The sequence below is a fragment of the Leptidea sinapis genome, chromosome 33, assembly GCF_905404315.1.
Source record: "Leptidea sinapis chromosome 33, ilLepSina1.1, whole genome shotgun sequence".
Lineage (NCBI taxonomy): Eukaryota > Metazoa > Arthropoda > Insecta > Lepidoptera > Pieridae > Leptidea > Leptidea sinapis.
In genome coordinates, this window is record NC_066297.1 from 9,782,369 (window position 1) to 9,793,775 (window position 11,407).

General features: G+C 34.8%; 1 protein-coding gene across 1 annotated transcript in view; it reads right to left on the reverse strand.

Annotated features, from left to right (window-relative positions):
- LOC126974705 (ubiquitin-protein ligase E3A) overlaps positions 1 to 10,913 on the reverse strand; it is a 30,158-nt gene extending 19,245 nt beyond the window's left edge. The window contains exons 1-7 of the mRNA XM_050822289.1: positions 10,712 to 10,913; positions 10,282 to 10,492; positions 10,069 to 10,199; positions 7,507 to 7,664; positions 6,955 to 7,131; positions 5,761 to 5,876; positions 3,063 to 3,279 (exon numbers count right to left, since the gene is read on the reverse strand). Of these exons, the coding sequence (XP_050678246.1) occupies positions 3,063 to 3,279; positions 5,761 to 5,876; positions 6,955 to 7,131; positions 7,507 to 7,664; positions 10,069 to 10,199; positions 10,282 to 10,492; positions 10,712 to 10,746 (1,045 nt within the window). The 5' untranslated portion in view covers positions 10,747 to 10,913. The remainder of the gene's footprint in view (positions 1 to 3,062; positions 3,280 to 5,760; positions 5,877 to 6,954; positions 7,132 to 7,506; positions 7,665 to 10,068; positions 10,200 to 10,281; positions 10,493 to 10,711) is intronic.
- Between the last annotated feature and the right edge of the window lie 494 nt (positions 10,914 to 11,407).

Sequence of the window (11,407 nt, forward strand, 5' to 3'; positions counted from 1 at the left end):
TACAATGAAATTATTACTAATATTATTGACGTCAAATCATACATAATCTGTGGTTAGGACTAACAGTTTGTCGCTGACAGTTTTACTCACCAATTAACTACAGATACATTGTATCTAATGATAACTTATAAAGATTGGTATGTTGACGTTTTTGCAATATGATCGGAAATTGGTCTGTGTGTCCCGTTTTTTGGTTCAATTTTCGTATTCGCCTGATAAGAGTTTTGAATTGATACAGCCTAAAATTCGTAGAATTCTTGCCAGTTTTGTTCCAGAATTGAAGCATTCTAGGCGCGGCGTGTGTTATCAATGCTTTTAATTGCTTATCAAACGCGGTGTCTCATTTTTCTGACCCTATACGTGACCGTATGCGAATTTGGGCCTCGAGTTGTCTACCAGTTGTGGGCTGGTACTGATAGTTATTATTTAAATTAGATGTCACCCATTCGAACTGATTTATTAAACTCCCAAAATGGACTTTTATTCAAGGTGTCAAAGAGTATGGTTATGGTTTGTAAAGCGGCTTTAGTACAGTTCAGTGCAGCCCTGTTTCACTGTGACAAATGTGGACTATTGTGGTGTTAGCTATAGCTTACTGCTAAGATTGATGCTTTTCATGAACCTTATTTTATCTTTTGCAGTGATGTGATGTATTTTATGTGGTTGAAGAATTGGACTTCCCAAAGAGATGCCACGTTTACGCATTAAGGGACCAGGATTATCAAAGAAGTAATTAACATTTTAAATTGAAAACTAAAGCTTAGGACCAACTTACCAGCAAGCGACACAAAAAAAGATTTTACAATGTTTGAGTGGACAAGAAATCTCAGACAAACATAATTAGTAATATAGAAGTATTGAAGTTAACTAGTAAAATACTTCCAACTGACATTAATAAAGAAAACCAAAAATTTTTATGGCACCAAATGGCATCTATTCTGCATCCAACTAAAGAAGAAATACGTAAATAGGATCATAAATCTCAGAGTAATCGGTGAACATACACAAAAAAATACCGATCGAATGGGAACCTCTTACTTTCTAACCGACTTCAAAAAGGAGGAGGTTCTCGGTTAAAAAGTAACCACGAGTCAAACAAGAGCAATATCAAAAGAAAATTTTCTGCCGTGAAGCAGTAATGGGCAGGGCATATCAATTACCATCAGTTGAACATCCTGCTCGACCCTAAATAAAATGAAAATAGCCTTTATTTCTTTCGAAGTCTACTGATTAACCTAGATTATATAAATTAAACGACTACAGTATTAAAAGATGTAACTTTAGTAGCTAGAGGTTCCAACTTTAACATAAAACATTAATATGATGTCCCTGACTTCGAAGTGCCTATTGGCAAAGGTCTCCTACAATTCTCTCCAGTACTTTCGGTCCAGAGCAACCCTGGTCCAATATGGTCCTAATGTCTGGAATATTTCGTTCTCCTATCTTTTTAGGGGGCCGTCCTCTGAGCCGTTTGCCTTTTCCAGGTTGCAGCGCAGTAAATGACCTGTCCATCTCCATTTTTTGATCAATTCGGGTTAGAATGTCTTCGACTTTTGTTTTTTGTTGGATGGCTGTGTTATGGATTCTGTCCCTAGTTTTTGTTTACAATTGCCTGATGACAAACTGCTGTCTCTGTGTTGTTGGGTGAGAGCCCAGGTCTCGCAGCCATAAGTTATTCATGGTAGGATGCGCGTGTTTTGAGTCTTTATTTTGATATTTATGCTTAGGTTGTTACTCTTTAAAATCTATTTTAGTGCCCAGTACTTTCTTCAACCACATGCAACTCTTTTGTTAATTTTCTTGGTCATTTGATCACAGAAACATATTCATTGGCATACTTGGCTAGTATCTCATCACATTTAACTCCTACCTATTCCGAGTTTGCCTTCAATTTGGTCTTCTAGGTTTATCTTTAATCTGATATTTTGGATCTCTTGCGCAAGCTGTTGTATCATCGAGTCGATATTTAAGCCAAACTTATCCCAATCTAATTTTCGAAAGATGCTTTCCAGTATAGCTGAAAAAAGCTTTGGGGACAAAGATAGCTCGTCCCTTATTGTCGTAAAAAAAATATTAACTTAATTCATTAGTTCCCACGTGGAGCCCCAGGTGTATACGGGAGACTCGACGAGGTCTACACTGGCTTGACAAAAAAAAGGGTTAACAATTCGTAAGAGGGGATCCACGAAAATTAATCTGCTTTCAATAGTTAAAAACTAAAATGTTGGATTAACTTCGGATACCAATGTAGGCAATATTTGAAGAAGCTCAGGGAATGTTACTTATAAAAACTTGCATATTCCATATTAAGTACAACGTGTCGCCAACGAACAACAACCAACGAGTTGCGCCGCCTTATTCCGAAAAACAATATCAGTACGGGTATAAACCAGAACTAAATAAACCAGCTTTATTACGGTACTAAAATTGGTAACAGGTTAAAATCGTGTGATTATTACAAAATGTACATCTACCATGGAGCAATGAGTACCAGAGATAGTTCGAAAATGCACAGATTAAAAATAAAATAGCCATGAACAAAAATTTAAAGAGTGAACAATATCTCACTCTTTCAGTTCACATATTCAGGAAAATTCCGTTTCATCGAATGATGATATCTTATTTTAAACCAAGATAAAGAAAATTTACCATTTACTTATGGTTAAATAACATATTTCACCTATTATTAAAAAAAAGTTATTTTTTTATTTAAAATAGTGTACAGATTAATTTAAAGAATTTAGCTCGTATGCTTTTGAGGTGGCGACCTTTTAAATCGACTCAAAAACGTTTAAAAAAGAAACAGGAAAGTCGAGTGCCCGAATTTTCAGAGTCTAGTATCAGAGCTAAGCAAGGTGAGATAAATTTGAATATTTTTTTTAATTGAACATATATAAAACAGTTAAATAAAGAAAAAAAATCTAGATTTTTTTATAAATCTATGGGATACTGATAATAGCAATAATTAAAGAAAACTTTAAGTATTCATCGAGCATCATAAGGTAGTTGTTGTAACTGCTCCTATCGTCATGTCATTATGATCTAACAAGTGGTTCAAATACCTTTAACTGGTAGGAACTCGGCAGCGTGGCACAAGGCAGGCAAGGCAACCTCCAGATAATCGCTACACCCCAGGTCTGGCACTTCAAAAGCTATCACAAAGCAGTTCACAATATCGTCCATACACATTTTCTTTGAAGTGCTCAACTCTACTCTTAGATATTCGGCCAATTGCGCGAGAGCTAACACTAAAGTTGAACTGTAGTAATCTGATGGCACCTGAAACAATATGTAAAGATGAAGTGAATATGATCACAGCGTACAAAAAGGAGGACAACTCTAAAGGAGACAGCAGAATATAAGAGGTAACTGAATCAACTGTTACTGTAATCGGGTTTGGTGGACAAGTCGGAAACAGTATTAATAAACGCGAAGTAAAGTTATTCCAAATTTAAAACTTTTTGTATTACCTTTGTTACTAGAGAATTACATGACAGGGAGAAGTAATTTTAAACTTGGAGTAACTTTACGTTGGTTCGAACACCGATAGGTGCAATCATTTATATGAATATGGATGTCTGTTTCCGAGTCATGGATGTTTACATGTATTTATGTATGTTTAAGTAAGTATATTTTATTAAATATATCGTTGTATTGTACCCATAGTACAGTCCATGCCTAGTTTGGGGCAAGATATTTTTTGTAAAAATGTATCAGTATTATACTATTATTACATTGCGTTTATTAATTCAAATTTGAAATATTTTTATTCAAAATAGGATTTAAAATCACTGATAGTATTAGCTTCAGAGTACTGATATTGTTTTTCGGAATAAGGCGGCGCAACTCGTTGGTTGTTGTTCGTTGGCGACACGTTGTACTTAATATGGAATATGCAAGTTTTTATAAGTAACATTCCCTGAGCTTCTTCAAATATTGCCTACATTGGTATCCGAAGTTAATCCAACATTTTAGTTTTTAACTATTGAAAGCAGATTAATTTTCGTGGATCCCCTCTTACGAATTGATAACCCTTTTTTTTGTCAAGCCAGTGTAGACCTCGTCGAGTCTCCCGTATACACCTGGGGCTCCACGTGGGAACTAATGAATTAAGTTAATATTTATTTTTACGACAATAAGGGACGAGCTATCTTTGTCCCCAAAGCTTTTTTCAGCTATACTGGAAAGCATCTTTCGAAAATTAGATTGGGATAAGTTTGGCTTAAATATCGACTCGGTCGACGACTAAATAATCTCAGGTTTGCTGACGATATTGTTCTGTTAGAAGAAGATCCCCAAAAACTCGAAATTATGATACAACAGCTTGCGCAAGAGATCCAAAATATCAGATTAAAGATAAACCTAGAAGACCAAATTGAAGACAAACACGGAATAGATAGGAGTTAAATGTGATGAGATACTAGCCAAGTATGCCAATGAATATGTTTCTGTGATCAAATGACCAAGAAAATCAACAAAAGAGTTGCATGTGGTTGAAGAAAGTACTGGGCACTAAAATAGATTTTAAAGAGTAACAACCTAAGCATAAATATCAAAATAAAGACTCACAATACGCGCATCCTACCATGAATAACTGAAGCTAATACTATTTCCCACACAAACGTTTTTTAACAATTCTTTTAAATTTCATAACACATTTGTACATTTTCTGGGATCATATTGTAGAAGCATATACATCGCTCAACAAAAGACTTACTAACTCGACCCAACCGAGTAGTAGGCATAACAAGTTTATGTTTGTTCCTCGTGTTAACATTATGAATGTAACAGTTTCTAGAAAATTCCTCAATGTGCTTATGAACATACAGAACATTATCAAAAAAAGACTAATAAAACAGATAATGTCTCTAAATGAGAGTTAATCTGACAATCTACTAGTAAAATATAAAGTTGGATGATACTAATTAACACATTTCTCTTTTAAAGTGCGTAGGGTAACTTGATTGTAGGTGATCACTGCCGCCCGATGGTACTGTCGACAAAATTGAACCGTGACCCACTTACATGTCATTTCTTAAGTAACTGTTATCATTTAATTATACACTGTCGTACAATCTTTTTTCTTATCTAATAAAGCGTCACCAATTAATTAACTTTTTATATTATTATTTAATAAAGATATATATAAATTAAGACCGAAGTGAAAGTGTGTAAAGACCAAAGTGACCAATGGGAGGTTTTTTTGCAGCAGGATGCCGGCTAGATTATGGGTACCACAATGGAGCCTATTTTTGCCGTGAAGCAGTTATTTGTAAACATTATTGTGTGTCGGTAAAAAAAATTGAAAATCTGCACTTACTTTTTTTTATGAAAATACACGACGAGCAGGACGTTCAGATGGTAATTGATACGCCCTACCCATTACAATGCAGTGCCGCTCAGGATTCTCGAAAAACCCAAAAATTTTAAGCGGCACTATAATTGCGCTCGTCACCTTGAGACATAAGATATTAAGTATCATTTGCCCAGTAATTTCACTAGCTACGGCGGCCTTCAGACCGAAACACTAATGTTTACACATTACTGCTTTAGGTAGAAATAAGCGCCGTTGTGGTACCCATAATCTAGCCGGCTTCCTGTGCAAAGGAGCCTACCCGTGGTATATACTATTAAAACGGATTGGCTTGTAACACGTGACTTCAGAGCCTATCGATCTGTTGGTCATACTTGTGTACTTATTTCGCATTCCTATTAATTTCCTAACCAAATTAGTGGATGGATCAATTAAATATTTCTCACCTTGGAGAGATACTGGAATGCCCTGCGGCAAGACGCCACGTCCAGCCCAGGGCCGGCCACACTGTCAATGTCTTTGTCCGGGTCACTGGACGAACACATTGCTTTGGATTCCTTCACTGTAACAATGTTAAAAAAAAATACGTCAGTCTTATTTATTTATTACAGCTGTGACATAACAGTAACTAAAAAAATGGTCTCACAAAACCATCTTAATTGTTTGTCTGTGGGATCAGCTCAGTCTAAATAACATTTACTAACTTAATAATATGTAAATAGATGTTAAGTTATAGAGCTTTCTATAAATGTTACATAATAATGTTTATCATTACTAGGGACTATTATTATTTAAATGTTATTTTGGACAGTGTAAGTTATTTACTCTTTTTTCATTGGTTTGATGTTATTTACAGCGAATGTGTTTCACAAATCAATTATGTCTTTCAATAACTACAGAAAAATTGATATAGTTATTTATTAGGTACATTGGTTTTAGCGAGTGCACATTATTTTAATGAGAGTGATATCATAATATAAAGCCACGACAGCTGCTCCGTGTTTTCGTGTTTGTTAACATAATAACATTTTTTATAAACCGATTAGGGGCGTGGCTTAACAGTTTTGTTAAATAAAACATCTTAACATGTTTACCGCGACAAATTGATAACATCACCCATTCGACTGCGGGGAGGGAAATTAACGCATAATTTGTTAGCATTTATTTACGGCGGTTTACAATAATATATCTCTAGCTGTTACGGACACATTGATATCACTGTTTTATGACAAGATCTTATCTATCCATAGTTATGTCCAATATAGTTATACGGGCGTTTTCAATAACCTATCTATTCTTAGTTTAACTTACTAGAGGTAGACAAATCTATCCTTTTATACTTACTTACATTTCAATAACCTATCAACAGATAGCATTGGACTATAACTTTTGGCCTTGTCCACATCTATATTATATAAAAAATAAGGCATATAAATGATAACTAAAGCTCTCCATTCTCTTTAACTTCCCTTGCACACATGCTCTTTATATTTAGTTCCATACATACTTACATTCTTTTGTCTATACCCCAGACAGTGTGTGCAATATTTTATGATGTAATTAAGAAGTGAAAGAGCACCAAAAACAATAAAACAAACTCATGTTTGTATTTAAAATATTAGAATATTATTAAGTGTAACCTTTTTCTTTATTTTCCAAATCTACATCAACATTAGCTTTGCTAGGAAAACTTCTTGCTAGTATAGCGGGCTGGGTAAATGCTTCACCTAACGCCCTTTTTAACGGCTGCCGTTTTTTATTCTGTAAACATTCATCACACAACTGATATATCCTTTCCTCTGTCAGTGGTGCACCATCTGAAAATTGACAAAAATATTGAACTGCCACTTTTAATAGTAAGCAACAATGTAAGGTTATTCCTTTCCTCCTGTTCTTTTCCAATATTGTTGTGCCTTCTTCTTAAATCTAATTATTGTGCTTTGAGAGGTCAAAACATGCAATCAGCATTTCACTACCTTTTCATTTTTGAACTAATGTTGAGATACTTTCTTTTGTCGATATTAATAATTAAGGGATATATTCTGTTGATTGTTGAACAGTGGTTAGTCATTAATAATTAAAATGGACCGAACTTTAAAATTTGGTTTAAATCTTGTAACTTTTAAATTTTTATAGAAATAATTAAATTTAATAAAATAAAAAAACACCTTTTGTAAATAGTTACTACTTACTATTATGACTAAGATTGCTGTGATCATCTGCATTAGATACATTATGACTAGTTTCACCTTTCTTTTCTTCAGTCCAAACATTCGATGGAGATCGACTGGATGATGGCATATCAAGACGAATTGTATCATTTTTATTTGTTGCCTCTTTTGATGTTGTACTGTAATTATAAAATAAATATACATATGTTTATTAAAACAGACCTGTTAAATATAGGTATATGGCCCATATACCCTATTAATTGCTATTAAAGTATAATGAAAGGAAAAATATATGCTTCATGCAGTGTTATACTTTGGTAACAATGTATTGTCATGTTTTAGTAACAAATTAAGTTTCCTAATGGCAGCACTTGTATTTTTCTTATCTGTCTGTTTAAAATGGTTGGTGCTTTTCAAATTTTATCATACAGAAACAGAAATACTGATAATAATATCATTAACACTTTAAAATCATGAACTCAATGTAACATACATTTTATAGATATTCAAAATAATTTAATACAATAACATGTTTTTTTTTTTATGGAATAGGAGGACAAATGAGCGTACGGGTCACCAGTTGTTAAGTGATCACCGCCGCCCACAATCTCTTGCAACACCTGAGGAATCACAGGAGCATTGCCAGCCTTTATGGAAGGTGTACGCGCTTTTTTTGATGTGCTTGATACACGAGGTAATTAATTGTAGCTCTTTACAACATGAGACAATTGAACACTGTAAAAAAGGCTTTTAATATAAACTGATAACATTATACTGTTATCTAAAATAATGTTAAAAAAGTAATAAATATTCAATATAAGTTGCTGACTTGAATATAATTTCATTGAGTACATCAAGTTGGGTTGATGTTACTTAAAATATTGAGTGGGAGTTGTGTTAATGTACGAGGGGCGGTCAAAAAGTTCGCGGAATGGCGGGGTTGGCGGGGGTGAGGTCGCTCCTCCAGGTAGCCGCTACTTGAGTAACTCATAATTACTATATATGCCAATTTCTAGCCTAATTGGGTCATTAGCTTTCGAGTTACAAACGAGTGAACAAGTAAATCGGGAACAAACTAGCCACTATGGAGAAAATTGAACATCGCGCCGTCGTAAAGTTCCTCACCAAACAAGGAAAAACGCCTCAAACTATTTTGCAAGAGATGTTAGCTGTTTACGGAGACTCTGCTCCTGGTAAAACCATGATTTACAAATGGCACGGCCTTTTCAAGCAAGGAAGGGAGTCAATTGAAGATGATCCTCGACCTGGACGGCCCATTGAGGCCACTACGCCGGAAATCATTGAAAAAGTTGAAAAACTTGTATTGGAAGACGGAAGGTTGAAGAAGAAACAACTTGCAGCATCAGTTGGAGTATCAGAAACCACAATTTTAAATATTCTTCATCAACATCTTGGCATGAGTAAAGTGTGTTCAAGGTGGGTCCCGAGAATGCTCACGCCGCTGCAAAAACGTGAGCGCGTCAACTGTTCCCGCGAGTATTTGGACCGCTGTGGAGAAGTTAGGGAAGAAATTATGGCCCGAATTGTAACCGGTGATGAAACTTGGGTTCACCACTATGAGCCTGAGTCAAAGCAGGAGTCGATGCAGTGGCACAAAAAAGGCACACCACCCCCAAAAAAATTTAAAGTGTCGCAATCGGCCGGAAAGATCATGGCGACTATTTTTTGGGATACTGAAGGTATTCTTTTGATCGATTATAAAGAACGTGGTGTTTCTATAACGGGAGAGTACTACGCTTCCCTATTGGACCGATTAAAAGAAGCTATTAAAGAAAAAAGAAGAGGAAAACTGACAAAAGGTGTACTCCTTTTGCACGACAACGCGCCCGTTCACACGAGTCATGTTGCGACGGCTGCCATTCATCGATGCGGTTTTGAACAACTACGCCATCCACCCTACAGTCCAGACCTGGCCCCTAGCGATTTTTATTTATTCCCAAAGATGAAGAAAGAGCTGCGTGGAAAAAAATTTAGAGACGATGATGAAGTCAAGTCGGCGATTTCGGCGTATTTTGACGCCCAAGACAAAACCTATTTTTTCGACGGTATTAATAAGTTATATGCCAGATCCCAAAAATGTATTCGTGTTAAGGGGGAATATATTGAAAAGGAAAAATAACATAATGTATCATTTCATCTTTTTTCCCAGTCATTCCGCGAACTTTTTGACCTCCCCTCGTATGTGTGTCTGTCTGCTGCTACTGCCAGAGAACTGACCCACTATGAGGGTGCCATAAAACAATAGGACACCACACTACCTCAATTTTAATACAAGATGTACAAGATAAAGTTTTCAAACCGAGGGTTATGACACCTTTTTTTAGTAAGTGAAGTTGTTAGTAGTGTTCTTTTACTAGTAACGTTTGTATTACAAATATAATTAAATATAAATATCATTAGACTTGAGTATGGCTGTATGTCTTATGGGTGTTAAGTTAGACAAAACAAGTATTCCTTATTAAGACATACTTCATAATGAATTTACTGTTATGATAATATGATCAACACAAATACATCACTCTTCATTTAAGTTTAATCTCTATGACTCAGTCTTATTCTTACCCTGCACCAGATTCACAATGGCTGCTCTCTGTCCTTGGAACTTTATTTGGTAGAGCATCACATAGCCGAGCTTCTTTGTTAAATAACTTTATAGCTTCTGCTGCTGCTTCATTTGGTGTTAAATTTCTTGCCTTAAATATTAAATATAGTGTATGGTATTATAAAACTCTATAATGAATGTTTTTACTTACATATTTTTATATACATATGTACCTCTCCGCTTGAAGCACAATATTTATTGTCACAATCTGAATTACCACAGCCATCTAGTAACTGATAAAAATATCTTTCAATCAACTGTTTTGCAGCAGCTCGCTTCATTATGTCCTGATTATTTATAGGATCTGCACATGAATGTGTTATATTTTCGTCGTTAGAATTTCCTGGGGCTGAATTTGTTATTGACGAAGATGCTTCGTTCCCCCTAAAATACGCAGTTATCCTGTTGTTACAAAAATAAACAAAACAAAGAAAAACCGCAAGTAATACCTCTAACCTTTTACAATGTTTTTAAATTATTGGCCAATAAATTGCCATTACATTCCAATTTTTCAATAAGAAATTAATGCGTATAAGGTGGACGTAAATAATTAAATATAAAAAGGAGACGTAAATTTATAATCCTTTCGAACAAATCATTTACCTTGAAGCTTCGTCAGTTTCGCTTTCAGAGTTCATAGAAATTTACTAGGAGAGTTCGTATTTAACATGTAATCATTATTTGCTTCTTAAAACATGCCACCATCGAATAATGAATATATTGCGATTAATTGCTTTAATTATAACGCAAACTAATACAACATCAATGAACACAAAAAATACGAATTGGATTAATTAAATATTTTACTACCTATTTTTTTAGTTTTTTCTCCAATATTAGGATAGGCAAAGGGTTCAAGCCCATACAGCCATTTCTTCGGCGTTTTTATTGCTTTTTTTTTCTCATAATTTCTTCGCAATATTATGACAACTCCGATCATATTTTTTAAGGGCGGTCAACAAGTCTCTTGTTTTGAAATTCAGAGGTATATCAGTTTATAAGGCCGAAACCAAGTCTCTAGTTAAATTTTCCCGTCCAGGGTCTCAAGCAATTTAAAATAGAGATTACTTTCCGGCAATCAACGAATTTATTCTTTCCACTGTGAAAAAAGAATGTAATAAGTGCAACATATTTATAGAATTGTTCGAGGCTTCCGCCTCAGGCCTCTAGAGTATAATATTTTCTAGTTATGTTTCAGGTGGTCCAGCCTATTGATACTTGATATTGTAATTTAATTTTTATATATTTTTGTACGTCTACTTAAGTTAAATTTAATAATTTAGTACTTGAGGCATATAA